The 18,487-nt window shown below is 29.9% G+C and overlaps 1 protein-coding gene across 4 annotated transcripts in view; it reads left to right on the forward strand.

The window, feature by feature from the left end:
* The window catches only part of LOC126749071 (prostacyclin receptor), a 33,269-nt gene extending 16,080 nt beyond the window's left edge, over positions 1-17,189 (forward strand). For 3 of the 4 annotated variants that reach the window (XM_050458689.1, XM_050458690.1, XM_050458691.1), the window contains exons 2-5: positions 1,764-2,305; positions 8,862-9,045; positions 10,208-10,434; positions 13,524-13,962. In XM_050458689.1, coding sequence (XP_050314646.1) covers positions 1,919-2,305; positions 8,862-9,045; positions 10,208-10,434; positions 13,524-13,805 — 1,080 coding nt within the window. In that variant the 5' untranslated portion in view covers positions 1,764-1,918 and the 3' untranslated portion in view covers positions 13,806-13,962. Of the gene's footprint in view, positions 1-1,763; positions 2,306-8,861; positions 9,046-10,207; positions 10,435-13,523; positions 13,963-16,749 lie in introns of those variants that run through there. The other variant, XM_050458692.1, reaches the window with a different exon arrangement.
* Positions 17,190-18,487: the final 1,298 nt, after the last annotated feature.

The raw sequence follows: 18,487 nt of genomic DNA on the forward strand, positions 1-18,487 counted from the left end.
ATTATTGACATAATGAAACTAGATAAACTAGCTTTTGAAAACGCTTGAACACCAAAAATGTAAAGTTTATCCTGTCAAAATTTTGAATTTTATGTGGCATAATAAGCTTATTGGTTATAAACGATTCTTAAATATAAAAGTTATGAAAATAACAGTTTTCAAGAACAAATAAGATGGTTTAAAAGTTTTTCAAGAAAAGATTAAAAAAAGAAACGTTTCAATATATAAAATTTTTATTTTGATTTTTTCCAAGAAAATCTCAAGAAAAGTCATTATTTTTTGTAGATGAAAAGCATAATTTTATGGCAGGGATTTTATGGTTTCAATGAACTGATTAACACTCAATCAACAATATGGTAATAGTGAGATTGATGATTTACAACGTGAATCAATATTTTTAGACAAATATACCAATATCTGTAAAATAAAACGATGTATTCTTAACTACAAAAGGGTTATTTTCCCTCACATTTCAGAGATAAGGAGGATCTACTGTATAGACTGTGACTCCCTAACACGCGCTTGCTTGCGGCCTCGTAACGGATCCTGCAAGTCAACCATATAAATTAATAATTAATTAATAATATAAGAAAATAAGATACGAAAACGGTCTTTAGCATTCTTTCAAATTTAACAGCCAACTTTTATGCAAATTCCATCTCCTAATACGTAAGAAAAAGTATCTTTTTATGTCTCTTAGTATGTAGCTTATACTTTATTTTTATTCTTATGTCTAATACATAGAATAGCCTTTTCTTTAGTTTTATGGCTTCCTTGTTTAATGCAGCCAATCCAATTTTTTCGTATCAAACAACATTTGCAAAATATTATTAAAATCTCCTCTTCCTGTTTACTTAAATTTATTAATAATAACTATTACTAAAAATTTTTGTTTTGCTTTATTTATATTGCTTAAAGATATTCCTCAGTCTGCAATAAGGGTGTGGTAGTTATAATGATAGTGATGATTGATATTTCAATTGATATGACATATTCTAATCTCAGCTCGTTTAATCCAACTTATGATATTTTTAGTATTAATAGTTATATCAAATCGTATGGTTGATCTGTTTTAATGCAGTCTGTACTAGTTTTGTGTTGATATGCGGTATGACATTTGTAAGAATCAGGAGTGAAAACTGAAATAAGAAATTAAATATGATGGGAATAAAAGATAGAATTTTGTAGAAAAATCTCTAAGTTGTGTCGCAGAAAATGTAAAGATAGTGCTTTTTTTATTTTGCCATCTATATTCCCTTTCCTTTTTAAATATGATGCATGCTATCAAACAGGTATTATACTTAATATAACATGTATAATATAACTAAATAAATTTATTTGTTGTATACGATGACATGAATATGAAACCTTTTTAAGCAACAAATAAACATTAAAATATGTTTTAACTGTAAAATAATCATTATTTTATCAAAACATACATCCCAATTTTTATAATTTTCTTTTGTTAAAAAAATATCCGAAATAAGTGATGGGTTCGATAAGAAAATATAAAGATGAACTTCGTTGAACCAACATTCTTTAGCGTAAATACACTTTTATCTTAATACTTCAAAAATAACCTCGATTAAAGAAACTACACCAAAACTGTAATTTATTTTATCAGGTCACTAACAGAAGTGTAAACATATATTATTTTGTATGTTTTGTTAGACGTTGCCATAGATATAATTTAGGTACTATAATACTTTTAGTTTAGATTTAGATAGCAAAAGTGTACTTTTATTTATTTTACTTGGTTGCAGATTAGAAAAAAGTCCAGTAAGTTCGGCGCGCGTCTTTTGCAGTCTAAATAAACTGTCTCCACCAATCCAAGTGTTTAAAAAGCATGTGCAAGGCGCTTGCGCTATGTTACTGTGAGTTTTTTTAGTCAGATACAGAAGAAATAACAACAAAGATCATGAACGATACATCAGCAATACCCACTACCTCAGTCACAGCAGTTCCACTACCTATGAGCAGTTGTATTATACGAGTGCTTGTAACCATTTCTTTTCTTATTGGAATAGTAGGTAACTCTATAGCTTTGGTGATACTAAAGAGATCAGCTAAGAGAAGAAATAAGAAACATGTTTTAATGTTGCGATGGCTGGCTGTTAATGATCTGACAGCTGCTATTGGAATGTTGCTCACAACAAACTTAAGAAGATATCAGGTTCTTCCAGAATATGGAACATGTACAGCATTAGTACTTATTAGAGGATTTGGTTTGGGATCTGGGATAGTTGCCTTAATTATGGCTTTAGAAAGATGGTTTGCGCTAACAAGACCATTTTTGTACCATAAGGTTTGTATTTGAATCATTAAGTGTGTACAAATCAAATTTCAAAAAATATGCTATTATAATTTTTTTTATAATTTAATAATTTTTTTAAATTATTGTCTTATTACACAAAAATCTTTGGCGTCACGCTTAAAAATAATACGAAAGAAGATCTGAAATTACTGTTTTGACTGTCACGTAATTGGATTACTGGTATTATTTATTTTTTGATAAGGAGGTTAAGGACTATAAAAGCATATAATTTTCTATCAAAACAATAAGAAATATCTTTATAATAACTTAAAAATATTTAATTTAATCATATTTTTTGATATTTAAAGAAATACTTTCTTAAAAAAAATCAATATTTTTGACTCTCATTACTTAATGCGCTACACATTTTTATACTTTATATGTGTTTATAGTTCATTTTATTGACGTATTAATTGAAGGGCAGACAATTATTATTTTGACCCAAAAAAGTCGATCTGTGTATTAAAACTTAACCAACATTTATGATTAAAAGAAGTCACTAATCCCTCGCGACTCGATCAAGTTTTATTAATAGTTATTGTTTTTTCATTTGGAAGATATTTATCAGTCAGTGGCGTTCTAAATTATTATTTCACATGCAATGCAATATAGGAAAGTGTATATAATGCATAACTCAGGGTATACAATCTTTCCTAGCATTTTAGGGATCCTTTCTGATATTAAAATTTTAGTGTACATATGATTACATAATTTTGTTTTGGTATATTTTAATTTACTTATCTTTGCTTTTCAAATAATATTTATATACTTGTATTTATATACCAAAATGGCCTTCTTTAGATATGTTTTTAAGGAGCTTAGAGCCTTAGAAAGTCTCTAATTTTCTTAAAGTAATATTTAGTTATAAATCTACATGAAATTAATTGACTTTTATGTTAAACATTTAATCTATTAACATTAAAAAGCAATATTTTTGCGTATCGTTACATATAACAAAAATCTTCACAAATTTTACATGTTCTCTAATTATTCCTAAACTTTTTAACTTTTTAAACTCGATAGCAAACCGCGATAACTCACGCAGAATAAGTAACTATATCTGTCTTCGTCTCACACACAATTGCCTCAAACCAACCAAGCAAGCAGCGCTCCACACTACAAATTATATCATTTGAGTTACATGCTATTGAATTTCCTTTGCCCAGTCATTAATTTTCTAACTGAAACTAGTTTTGAGATAGTTACATTTTTGTAGGCGCAGATGTATTATCGAAAATAGACAATATTATTTCCGAGCATAGATGTAATTAATTTTAAGTAGTTTCCTTACTATAACCCTTTTTCTAGGTAAACTATTTTCGTATATACAGGGTGTTTCAGAACTATGGGATCAAACTTCTAGGGGTTGTTCAGTGCAACAGTAAAATCCATTTGAGTATAGGAACCCATGTCCGGAAATGTGTCACTACGCCACTACGGCCCTAAGACGCGTTTAAATTTAGAAAAAATATTAATTACCTAAATAGGATCTAATCACAACAATTGTTCAAAATGTCTTCCTCCAACCTCAATACACCGATTTAAACGCCGCACATAATTTCGGCGGACTACACTAAAAATTTGATCCTCGTTTTAAATGATTTCAAATGCTGCTGTTATTCGTCCAATTAAGTCTAGCTCTGATTCTACTGGAGTTTCGTAGACTAAAGACTTTACATGTCCCTACAAGAAAAAATCGAGCGACGTTAAATCGGGTGACCTAGGAGGCCAAGAAACTGCTCCACCTCTGGCAATCCAACGGTGTCCAAACCGCTGAGCCAAATACTCGCGTACTTGTACAGCAAAGTGAGCCGGCGCTCCATCATGCTGAAACCACATTTGCTGTCTAACGTTTAGTGGAACATTTTCAAGGAGTTCTGGGAGAACTTCCTCCAAGAAACGCAGATAAATAGGTCCTGTTAACCGTTCCGGTAGAAGGTATGGCCCAATTAAATAATCATCAACAATGCCTGCCCATACGTTGACAGACCAACGATTCTGATGTTTTCTTGGAAAAATTGCATAAGGATTTTCTTCGTCCCAAACATGGCTATTCCTACTATTAAAAATACCATCTCTTGTGAAAGAGGCTTCATCGGTCCACAAAACATATCGTAAAAAATTTGGTTTTGCAATCATGTGATACAGAAGCCATCGACAAAATTGAACTCTTTGATTGAGGTGGATTAGACTAGGATGATAATCGGCTTCAGTCATACCTTGAACTTTCTGGAAGTCGTAAGGATGGAGTTGTTACTCGTGTAGTACCCGCCGGATAGAAGCGTTACTCGTATTCATATTCTTAGCGACGTCACGTGTGCTATTTGATGGTTCATCGGCAATTTGCTGAAGCACCTCTTCTTCAAATTCGACCGTTCTTATGGTTCGAGCAACACCAGTATCATGCATCTTGGTCTTAAACATGCCTATCTCAGCGGGCCGCCGATGAACCGCAATAAACTTTTTGTATCCAGGACGTTCGGGATAACGTTCATGATACAACAGCGATGCTGCTCGTGCATTGCAGTTTGTTGCTCCGTATGCCAAATGCATATCCGCCAATTCTTGATTGGTAAAGTTTTCCATTAGCAATAAATGTTTAAAAATTGTAAGCTATAAAATTTTTAAACATGACATTGATAAGCGTTGTTATGGTATCATGTACAAAAGGTAAAAATAAATGCAGCAGATCCTATTTAGGTAATTAATGTTTTTTATAAATTTTAACGCGTCTTAGGGCCGTAGTGGCGTAGTGACGCATTTCCGGACATGAATTCCTATACTCAAATGGATTCTTCTATTGCACTGAACAACCCCCAGAAGTTTGATTCCATAGTTCTGAAACACCCTGTATTCAGCAAATTGTCTCTAGTATTTTTTTTTGTAATCCAGTCCACATAAACGTATTCGTTGGCTGATCCATGGCATCATTGTGAGAAAGGTGCTAGCACAGACCAAATGCTGTATAGCATGATCAACTGACATCAGTGTCTTAAACTTAATCTTTATTGCTTGCTTATTAAAAATTTACCGTCTTTCTTAGTGAGTAATATTTATTTATTTTTTTGCCTAAATTTTTCTGAAGTCTGTTATTGTAGGAAAAGACTAATTTTAATAACTGCGGAAATTATTGCATTGGGCTATCATAGCTTCAATTTCTCAAGTTAGTTGATTCTACTTGCTAGCTACACGAAAACTCAATTAACTTGGTTATAGCTGGTCCATATTGGATTGAGTTTTACGTAACTCCCTATCTTACCGAGTTCCTTTTTAATATTTTTAAGGCCCATATCGTTAAGTTATTCTACCACATCACTTAGGACTAGTCTTATTAAACTGAGTTTATAAATTAAATAACGAATCGTACAGCAGTTGACTCTAACAGCTATTTAACTCTGAGGCCTATAATTCTTCGTTTCAGCTATATTGGTTTTCATTGGTATAAAAAATATTTTCATGTAACTACTCAAAAATCATTGTTTCAAACTATAAAATCTCCATGCAACTTGGTTTTAAATCACCTTTATGTCAAACTAGTCTATTTTTAAATAATATGCTAAGTTAAATACTTAATGCTGTCTGCAGAAGTTTACCAAAATTCAAAATAATGGCTTTTTAGGCTAATTTGGGTAGATCGTTTGGTTAAATAAGTGCCTATTATGACATTAACAATGCCAAAAATGTAGTAACTCACTACTGTTATTAATAGATAAAAATAACAATAAGGTAGAATAAAAAGAGAGATAAAACCATTAGAATTTTAAATTAGTAGAACCTGGTTAATTATTAGTCATATTAGATCCAGAAGATATGATCATATTTTGTATAGATGAGATGAATTTTTAAGTATATCCTATTTAATTACCTTAACATGGCAAAAGTTGTATAAAACAAATTGTTACGAAAGAAGGCAATAAGTAAATACATTTTTATTTCCTAAAGCCTTATAAAAAACTTAATTTATTTTAGAATGTAATACTAGTTTCCTTTTTATATATTATCTTTAATTTTAAGTTTTTAGTGATCCGACTAAGTTTATTATTTTTAATTTAAAGTTCAAAACTACAATAACGAAATAACGGCATAACAATTAATATAATCCAATATTTTATTAAATATTTTTGTGGTATCGCATGGTCATTGTTTCGTCGCAAGTTACACTTAATAAACCTGTAATTTGGAGATTAATATTATGCAGGATTTTTGTCGACGCCCTGGAAAATAGGTTGTGAATCGATTTCTTAAGTATAATATTCATATATAATTTAACATTATACGACTTTTCCTTGAGCTTCGAAATTAAGATGCCTATTTAATATAGGCCAAAATAAGAATTTACTACATATTCTGTTTAGCCGTACATATGAAAAGTATAAAAGAATTCAGAAGATTCTATGCTAATAACAAAATCTGGATAATAACTTGTAAGCATTATAACACAACTTAAATTATTTTTCTAAATGCAGTGGGGAAACAGAATCTATACAGAGCAAGTCAAGAAGACTGCGAAGTTCTAAAAAGCGACGTTTATCAATTGAGTCAGGCATACTAGTCTTACAAATAACAAGTCAATTTATAAAAATTATTTAGCTTCAGAACGCTATACATTAGCCAAATTTCATAAGTTCTTTATCCTGAGTGCCTTACACAAAAGGTAAGGGTCTATAGATTATCATAAAGACTGGGACGTTGCCCAAAAAGTAATAGCATTTAGGAAAATCAAGTGCAATCTTAGGCTGATTTTCTGATTTACGATCCCAAAATAAATTAAATAATTAGATGAAGCGTCAGAGTCAAGAGTCCGAACAAATTCTAAATATTAACAAAGCAAAAATGTCTAAATACCAGTTCCTTGAAACCTACAGAAAAACTACTTATCAAAAATATAAATGTTGCAAGAAGAAAAATATTCGAGGATTAGTGTAACCCTTCTTAAAGTTAAGCTCGGAACATACACTTGCATAAGAAAATATTGAGTTTTAAACCCTAAAACGTGAACTGAACTGATACTAGACTTGTACTGACTCTAGGTAAAGTGACGTTTAAAGTGAAATGTTAGATCACGTATCTATTTACTGCAACTCAATCGACTGAATGTCTATTGAGTTGCAGCAGACATTCAGCTTACAGCAAGATACAATAGACAGCAATGTATAGCCAATAGGTAATGTCTTACTTAAGCAATAGGATATTATGGTTTACCTATTTGGTTTTTTCATAGCAGATCCAACCGTCAGCAGTTTAATCAAACTATGAAAAGAAGCCGTTTAAGATTTTATCTTACTCTTGTTTTTTTTGGATACTGGATATTAGGCCCGTTCTGTCATATTTTCCATAACCAAGTTTGTGCAGCTCTATAGCTTGCAGTGTCCATTTTTTATGTGTCTTCCAAACCTCATTTATGTGTTTTTACTTAGTTCACCAATGGTCTCTGTAAACGTTTTTGCATATTTTTTACTAATACGCATAGTTAGGTTCATGGTTCGTTCATCTGGTTTTTATTTTGATAGTTGTATTTAAGATTGCAGACGATTCTCAGTAAAAAATACGATGGCTCTGGAAGACAAAATACTCTCTGTAAATATCCACAATATGGAAATTCAGAAAATCACGCTAGAAGCATATTTATAATATGATGATGATATAAATGTTCTAATATTTAAAAAATTGAATCCAAAGTAAAGATCTTCTGATAACATTTTTATTTTATCCAATATTAGTTTAGTTTAATATTTTCATCTATAGTGTCTAGTTTTTAAGTAGTTCATCTTTATTGAGGGCCGTATTTTGGCTCCAGTTATTAAGGTTATATTATTGTAAATCCCTGTATTTTCTAAAACTTGTATACTTGCTTGCTTCGACTGTCAGTATTCTCTTGAAATGATTGGTCTCTTTCGGCAAAAAAAAATGGGGGCAATTCTAAACATTTCTAAATTCTTCCATGGGTCTTTAAGTTTTATTCAGTTTGAATTATTTAGTCAGTTTTTATCTTGGAAACAATTAAATGACAGTCATCGGGAGTCAGGTTAGAGTTTTTGCCAATAAAAGTGTGTTTCTGAATTTCGTTACAATATCAATGGTGATGACAATCTATAAAGCCAATTTAAACATAGTAAAAGAATACTTGAATAAGCTTTTTTCTGGCCTAATAAAATCGCCAACGCTGAATTCTAAGTCCTAATGGATTTCGTTTCGTTAGACACGCATAGCGTTGGCCCCCATTTATTTTATTTTTTTAACCATATTATAAGATATTCAAGATTTTATGATAGCGGCAAGTTTTGTGTTATTTATAGCTCTGTGAATGAATTAGTATTGGGTTTTTTGATACTACGTTTGGCAAAGAAATCCTTTTTTATGACTTATAAATATTGAAACTTCTTAATTTCTAGAACCAATTTAAATAAATCTGAGTCAAGGAATTTTTTGATGTAATAGGGCATCGATTATTAAGAAAAAAATGTTGAACCCTTAATTAGATAAGAGCTTAAGTGCAGGTAAAAATTTAGTTAGTATTTCATTTTAATAGAGCCTCTTCCTCTTCTAGTTGGTTACCTATGATGTACTGAAACGCACATTATGCTGCTTATGGTTGAGCGCTTTGCTTTTGACCTATTCTCCACTGTTTGGATTTGGTCAATACTATAACTTCGAAAATCAAACATGTACGAGATACAGATTTGCAACTGTGCCTAAGCATCAAATATATGCTTGGCTTAATTTTGCAGTCGGTAAGTAATAACTAAATGACCATTTTGTAATTTTTTGGCCTGTTAATAATTAAAAGTTACTCTAAATTGAACTTGATTTGAATATAACGAAAGTATAAAATAAATGACCTATATTATTAGAAAAAAAAACATCTCTAGTAATAGTTTATCTAATATATTTATCAGTCTTTATTAGCCAATAAAGTGAATAGAACGGAACAAAAATAGTGTAGAAAATGTTTATTAGGAATATATTTATCAGATTAATAGCTTTTTTTCTTATTTTCCTATGCGGTCTTGTACAACTTGCGTCATATAAGTAATGTCATTTCAGTCTGTAATTTTTACTAGAGGGACTTCAATCAATTACATACGCCAAATTTAAGTATGCCGTTAATTGAAATTTGACGTAGTAGTAACAAAAGGGACGTCAAATCATTGCCTTTTGCACAGTAATTCAAATAAAACTAATTTTTTTACTGTTTTAAGATAAAAAAATGTTAAATGAAAGTTTTACATTTTTTTACATGGATACTTTCGTTTCTTATTACTCTGCATTTTTTTATTTGTTTAATTCACAAATTCAAAAATGATCTAATAGATTATAGTATGAACCTTAATTATTTTCTAACATTAAATCTTAAACATGTAATTCTTTAATATTTTCTGGAAATGTTAAATACTTGTTATTAACAATTATCTTTAGATCTATTATGATGAAAAATTGCGGAAAATAAGTTGACTTCTGCATATCAAATTTCCCTGTTAAGTTTTGAATGGTCTGCGGAAGCCCAAGAATAATGCGAGATTCGTAACTTCCTTATTTTCAAGAGCATTTTTCATATAAATGGAATCAACCATAATGCAACCTGGGAACAAATATAGCGAGATTTATAAGTCTAAATATATATGTACTTTTTTTACCGAAGCCGTAGTAACCGTAAAGTACTTTGAAATTTAATTAGACTATAAAATTGCACAGATAACTTACAATATACTTTTCTTAATAACTTCAATGGAAAGTTTAAAAATGATCTAGGAAAGTTTTTATTTTTTTATGGCCAAAGTTGAAGTATTTGTAATGTATAAGAGCTCTTTAAATGCTTTTTTTGATTAATTTAGTATTTAAGTGTTTCATTTGAACAGAATTTTTGTTTATCCATTTATATTTTATATTTTGCAGGATGTCTTGTTTGTTTTTGTATAGCCTTGTGTAACATAGCAGTGGTATTGGAACTATCCAAAATAAGATCTCAAAATCGAGTAGTGGTAAGACGTATTAGCCGCTCCTTGATGGTGAATAATAGAACTGGTTGTCCAAGACATCACCAAACCCCTGAGGAAGTGGCATTTGCTAAGCTAATGGCCTATATATCTGTAATATTCTGCTTATGTTGGTTACCCCAAATGGTGAGTATATAAAGACATCAAAGACTAACTTATTTTATTACCTTGTTGACATATTGCCTATTATTTTCTAAACAGTGATAAAGTGTGCTGTCAAGCTTTCTAACATTCTGAAAAACTTGAAGTCCCCTTGATGCACCTGTTATTCTTTTTAAATCTTCCATATCTCGAGGGGGTGTTTTATAAGCAATCGATTGTAGATAATCTTATAGGACGAAATCTAGGGGCGATAATTCATTTGATTGTGGGTCTCTCGAAGACACTATTTATTAATAATTCTGTTTTTTTAATAACAAGATAAAATAAAACTTTAACTCTTTGTAAGAATATTCTAATGTCTAATTTCATTCATTTTTACATGCTTAATAGCTACTCTTTCCCTTACTCTTACTACGTTATAACTTTTGTTGTTTCTGTCAATTTTAGGGGATTCTGGTTTCTGAAATAAATATCTTTATTTCTCAATAATAATATAAATAAGGATTTCTTATCTAGAATTCATGCAGTTGTAGTATGATTTTCTTTTTACAAATTTTAATATCTTCCTACTATGATATTACTTAAAGTTACTCGAGAATAATTTCCTAATTCTATCTAGCCGTTCTTGCAATTTATTACTGATTGAATTACGATATACTATATGAACGACACTTCATATATTAACTCAGTCCATATATTTCCAAGGGTGAATCAGTAGCGTTATCGTGCTTCCAAGTCATAGAGAAAAGTAAAAATTAGTCATTTATTTTATCATCTCCAGAACCTCTAACTATTAAAATTTGGTCTCCTATGCAATTGATGACACATTTGAAATTCTGTATTATCGCTTCCACAGCTTTTATTTGTGAAAGCCAATATGCTTAAATTTGTATATACAGCATTCTTTCACTTGCGATAGATTTCTCACCAATAGTATTCTGAAGTGCGCCATTTCCTGCTTCAGGGCTTTCTTCTTTAGATTTAAACATTTCTTTTTTAATTCTTCTAGATGTTAGTTAAATACTAAGATAACTTAAGTTTCTCTACAGTTACATTCTACCGTCAATGTGCATGGGCGAGATATTTTTAAGTTGCTTTCAACATCCAGTATGAAGGGCCCATCGCCATCATATATATATATATATATATATATATATATATATATATATATATATACATTATATATATATATTTCTTTATTTGAGCTTGAACATCTCCGCTAGATCCAGACATGGAGCACCGTCGTAACTTTGACCACATAGATTTTTTTTTAAACTGTTTTTTTTTCAAATAAAACTACAGTGATTTCATAACAAATGAACACATCATCTCACCTTTACAATTTTACTTAATCACAAAGAACTTTTCTTCATAGGCACTCTATATAAGCTGCGCCCATTATTTTGTATCACAATGCATAATAAAAATAGCCACTTAATCCTGATAGCAATATCTTACGTGGAGTCATCAATAATTTATTTAAAAAAGCTTGGAAACAGGGTTTGTTGCTATATTGTTGCTATATTAAGACTATAGGGTTGTGCTAATATTAAGACTAATTGTCTTACTGAAGTATACATTCAGAGGACTCGATGTGTGAATATGAGTTGCATTGCCTTTAGAAATTCATTTAATAATATTCAAATAAATTTTAGAATTATTATCTTATTACAAATTTTATCTGTGGGTTAACTTATTACAAATTTTATCTAACGGCTAAATCACTTAAGGTTGCTGAGTGAACATATTAATACATCGGCGTAGTTTGCAGATCTTCATGCTAGTTAGAAATGCTTAAATTCGATTCTAGGATGAGAATCACATCGTAGTCTTTTTTTGCTAAAAACTGTACAGAAGACGGCAGTATTCAGCCTAGTTTGCTGCAGATTTAATTGACCAATCACACTATTATACTTGGGTTACCGAACAGATGGAGTGGTCACGTGATCGTTCTGCGCCGGAGGTGTGGCCTAGAGCCTCGATAGGGTTCATGACTTGGGGTTTTATTTAATTTTATTAGTCGAGCGGCTTTAGATCATTTTGGTTGAATTTTCTGCTATTCGAATATTTGAATCTTCGCAATATTGAAAAGTTGAGATTGTGTTTATTTTTTTGTTAATTTGTTTGTTAACAAATAATGGCTGATGCGCCACGTACACCCCCATTGTCACCCCCCAAGAAAAGAGTACGAAAAGATTTGACCATTGCTGAAAAGGAAGTGATTATGAACATATATAAAACATGTGATAACGAGCATCCAGCATACAACAAAGTGCAAAAAGTTCAGTTTACAGCAGAACCAGCAGGTATTAAATATTTTTAATATACAGTGTGTTCCAGGATGAGCGAATTTATACGTGAAAATGACAAAATGTTGTGGTTAAAATTTGACCGTTTGGCATCCAGCCCTGCTTGATTAAAAAATCAAATTTAGCATATTATTACTTTTTTAAAATCAAGCTTGCCTTGATACGAACATTCTTTAAATTTTATAAGTAGATAAAGTGGAGGGTAAAGTAGTAATTCTAGGCAAGATATAAAAAAAGTTTATAAGAAAAGGTTGTTTAAAATGCAAAATTATTATTACTTTGATTTTTACGTTTTGTGTACCAATGAATTTTTTTATTCATATTTAATTATTAGAGATTGAAATTTGTAAAAATCAAAGTAGGCCTATGGTTATAAAATTCGGTATTCGGACTTTTTTGCATTCTAAACAACTTTTTCTTATAAACTTATTTTACATCGTGCCTAGAAATACTACTTTACCTACTCATAAAATTTTAAAAATGCTCGTACCAAGGCTTGATTTTTAAAAAAGGGATTATTATATCATTATTACCTGGCACAACCTCAAAATCGGTTTGGACCCATTTTACAGGCGACCGTATTATATTTTAAAAAACGCTGCTTACAAAGCAAAGCTGTACGGTAAAATAATTTAAAAATAAGTAGGCATAATTCTCCTCGTCTAAATCTGCCAAGGTTGCATCGATGGGCGGGCCTATATTTCGCGCACATCATTTACTCCATCTGTTCGGTAATCCGACTATAGATTGTATTACTGATTTTGAAATATTTTGAGTTAATACAATTCTATATTTTTATTGCAGATTACTATTCCCTTAGCGCAGTTCTCCATTAATACTAAAGGAGCAGATATTTTTATGAAAGTAGCAGACATGATGATGGCATTCTATTTTACGTTGGATCCGTTTGTTTATGTACTTCAGCGGTACATAGAGAAAGGCACTTTAGGTCTGCCCTGGTGCTTTCTCAGCCGCAGGAAATCGACCTCCAGTTTGCCTACAACTACAACCACTGGCGGCGGAGGTACTCCAACCTCCGTTTTAATTGCACAACCTGTCTTTCCTCCTGCACATGCTAATGCATGAAGGTCTATTCCTTTAGTCCTCTCTCTCACTCTCTTTATATTTATGTTAAATTTAAGTCCTTTATTTAAAAGCTTAGGCTTTTTAAATTTTATTGTAATGTTTTAGTTGCAAATTATTAAAATATACAATATCCTAATACAGGGTATAGAAAAAATAATTGGAGCTTTAACTATTATTGAAACTTGAAAAATAAAATTAAGACTGCACTGAACCGCATACACAGGTATAGGAAGTTAAAGACCCGATATAAGAAATGGGTGCATTGTGATAAAAAAAGATACAAGTATAAATTTTTCCACACCTATATATACAACCTGACATAAAACAATATATTATACATAAACAAATAAATTAATAATTTCGAAAAGATGCATTTATAATACATCTTTGTCGTGTCTTTTCTAAATAATTATCAATGTGTTACCAAAGACTGAAAAGGTTTCTACATAAAGGGTAACTAAAATGGCAACAAGTAGGATGATTTATTTCCTTCCTTAAATAAGAAAGGTCAATGAATTGACGTCAAAAACAAAATAAAATTAATATGTTTCAATTGAGGTAAAGAAGTTTATTAATTACTTATGAATAAATACGAATGTAGTAGTTTTGATCAAAAACTTCATTCTATGTCGTGCAACATGAGCAACGGTGACTTCGAGTAGTAACATATAAGAAGATGAATCCAGCGATATTTTGATTACGTTAAATCTGCATAAGAACATTTATTGAGAAAAAGTTAGCAATAATCTTATTTTTTTTTGTATAGCACGAAAATGGCCAGAAAATAATGTTTGTAATGATAATGAGTTCAAGAAATCATCTGCTGCTATATATCAGTTATCACCAATAAAAACTAGCTTTTAGACAAAAAAATATTTTAATCGACTACGTTAACTCTAAAAGAAGTGCATTTGTTCCTCGGTCAAGCTTTAAATTAAACCAGAAAATGTCTTGACCCAAATACAAAGCGATGGGTTTATCTGTGAAGCAATCAAGTTGCATGTTCTTTAAAAATTAATCTTCTGCTGACTTTCAACGCTGTTTTTACCTGAAAACATTCATTGCCACATCGCTACTTTTACAAAATATATACATTTATCTTTATTCTTTTTTCAGTAATTTCTTTTTTATATTTTCCTTACTGATCTGTAAATTCTATATTCTCCGATTAGTTTATATGATTGAGACGGAGTAAATGATATTGGTTTGACGCTAAACTATAAGCTATTTATGAAGTAAATTCTACAATAACAGCTATCAGACCATGATTTCCACACTCTATTAACCGATAGAAATTTATAATAAAATTTAAAAGGTTTTCATATTTAGTGGTCCAAGTGATAGTAGGTAAATAATTTATCCATTAGTATTTAATTATTGAGTTTTTAGTTTTTCTTGGCATAATAATGAGGCTCAAGTTGAAAAACATATAATAATAGTTGTAAATAAACATTGGATTTTTAAAGATTTTAATTTTCGAAATTTTTTTTATGAATAAATTTTAAATATTAATTTTTTGAGGGTATGAAACTACACTACTTATTGTAAATTTTTACCACGCTAAACAATAGCAAATAAAAACAGTTTCAGAACAAAAACAACGTTTGACACTTCAAGTGATATTTTTATAAGTAATACCTGGTGGATTGACCAAGAATAAGATCCGTCTGACATTTATCGTTTTTCGATACTAGATGTAAATCATTTCATTTCTTTTTCAGTTCTAACAACATTTAATGATAAACAACAATAAATGATATGATAGCGAGAAATTTACCTACAATTACCTTTGTCTTTACTGCGTCAGGCAAAATATTTAGTTTCAATCAAAACTCCTAATAAAAATAAATCACAAAACAGTTTTATTACCAACCAAAACTCTTTATATTATTCTCGATCAGGTTTCGCTAAAGATGTTAGTATCTTCGGAAGCAGATTAGAATTATTCTTATTAGATTGTTTGAAGATTATATCGTTAACACGACACAATTTTGAGAATATACTAAAGAGTTTTTGCTAGTGGTAAAACTGTTTTTGTGTTTTATTTTTATTAGGAGTTTTTATTGAAACTAAATATTGTGCCTGACGCAGTAAAGACAAAGATAATTGTAGTTAATTTCTCGCTATCATATCATTTATTGATGTTTATCACTAAATGTTGATAGAACTAAAAAAGAAACAAGTAGGAATTTTTAGAGAACTTTTTTCTATAAATACTTTTTTATGAAATGCGTGCTGGATAAGAGAAAAGTTTCAAATTTCAAAGAAATAGAAGTTAAAAAGATAGATTTTTTTGATTTTGAGACCTTGTATACTGAAAAGAAAGCCTATAGATAAAAAGCGGCATAAAGCATATTTAATTAATGTATTACGTATATTTAGTTAAAAAAGGATAATTTTGTGATGTATTAGGGAGTTTTTAAAAAACTGATTTTAAGATTTATGTTTTCTAAACGATTTTTAAGGGTGGCAAATTTTTCTAAAAGCATATATGTTTAAAGCCTACGACTTTTGGATAAATAACAAATAAGAACCATCTTCACCCACCAAAATCCCTTCAGGAAAAATATTAAGTTGTCTGAATATTAATTTTTTCTGCTTGATATATTTTTGATAAAAGCTTGCTATTGTAGCATATAATTAATGTAAAATAGGTTATTTTTACACTAGATTTTAAAAATGTTCATAACTTGTCCTGTAAACCTAACTACATAATACATATAGAGATGCCATTTGTTTTGTCCAATTAGTCTTTATTTTCTAACGCACCAAAACATCTTTTTATTATTGTAAATAACAATAGTAACTAATCTCACATATAAGTTTTCTATGTTCACTATTAACTAACTATTGCTACCAAGTTTGCTTTAATTTTATATTAGTACTTGGTAATAAAATTTTTGAAAACTCTAAAATAGTATTTTAAATTAGTATTTTCTTGTAGACTCAGTTAAATGGAGTACCCAGGATACCAGCGGTTATTTTTTAGAATCGTAATATTGAAAAATGAAAAATTTTATTATTTTTATTATTTTGGTATGTTTTATATAAAGTATTAATTATTCAGGTAATATAAAAGTAAACATGCAACCTAACTTATTTATATTTAACGTATTTTATATTATTGTATTTCTGTAGCCATATTGTTAAAATCTAGAATTTTTGTTAGTATTAAGTTTTATGAATCACTATATAGTATTTAACAATTATTGCAAACACAAAAAAGCTACACAACTCATAATTTGTGTGTATTTCTGACAACAGACTGATATTTTTTTTGTGATAGAAAGATATAGTTATTATATTTATAGTTAATATATTTACTTTATGCAATGTAAACATGTATGTATTTTAACATAAAATTAAAAAAAAAAATTAAACATATATATGGAGTTTTCTTTAAAAGTAAAATAACCACTAAGCAAAATAATTTGGTCCCGTACATTTGCTAAGCAAATCGTTAAGTTAATGCTATTTTTAGCGTAGCAGAAGTCTAAAAAGGGTGAAAAAATATACGTAAAAGTTATTTTTAGGTAATGGCACAGTATGGGGTGCTAGTCCAATTTACATATTGCCCTTATAAGATAGGAAATGGTTAGTAATTCGTCTCAGGCTTCGATTTTTTAATCGCTTTACCTATCCAGGGTGTATGTTTGTCCTATTACCATTGCTACCTTCAAAATTGGGATCTAATCATAACTAAGGAGTTACGATGTCGATTAAAATAGGGAAAAATAGTTATTTTTCTGTGTTCACTTATTAAAGAGTTGATAATTTTTATATTAGTTTCAAAACAAAGAAAAAACCGAAAATTCTTAGCCATATTCAATAATGAGCGGCGACACTCAATTCAACTCAATTCAATGATCTAAAGATAAAATAATAGAAATTATTTACTTATTTATTTAGGGGACTTTAAAAGGCCTATTAAATTAAATATCTTTTTATAGGCGTTTTCTGGTGTCTTTATAGAACACGAAACCATCGGCGCTGCTTTAAAAAAAGTATTTTTTGTGCTTTTTTTTACCCTAGAAGCTTACGGGACCCGGGAGTAAATAGGGGTACTGGTTGGGTAAATTACCTATAAAATACTTTTGAGAATACGCTGAGTGAAACAGCATATCTACTACATACCTAAATGCAAAAAGCAGCTACAGAGTGTGTTTCATCAAAATAAAGCTCAAAAAAAACAAAAACAACATAATCTTCTGGACATTTTTTCAAAACTTACAATGCAAGAACTCCACAATTACGGCGATGTTGCCATATTGACATACAAATAAGCAAAATACTGAAGGAGGATTGGAAAGGAACATTGTTGAAGAAGGGTTGAAGCTATCCAGGTTATTTGTTTATTTTTTTTTAATGAAACTAGGTTATTGGAATATACTTACAAGGGCGTTTAGTTAAATCCCAACAGACTTCTGCCACAGTCAAATTATTGGACGCATTGAGCAATGTATTATCATAAAATATTTTCCAAATTTTTATTTGTTTCTTATATAGTTTTTTTTGAACTGAATAGAGAGCTGACTGATCGTTCTACATTTTGAGTGTGTACAGTGGGGTTATCAGGATTAACAAAATTAATTGAGTGATTACTAGTAAAAGACTCAAATCATTTCTGGTCTAATTTTTCATAGGATTTCAAACAATCTGATATTATTAGTGTCAAGCAATAT

This window comes from Anthonomus grandis, chromosome 22, assembly GCF_022605725.1.
Source record: "Anthonomus grandis grandis chromosome 22, icAntGran1.3, whole genome shotgun sequence".
NCBI classification, from domain to species: domain Eukaryota; kingdom Metazoa; phylum Arthropoda; class Insecta; order Coleoptera; family Curculionidae; genus Anthonomus; species Anthonomus grandis.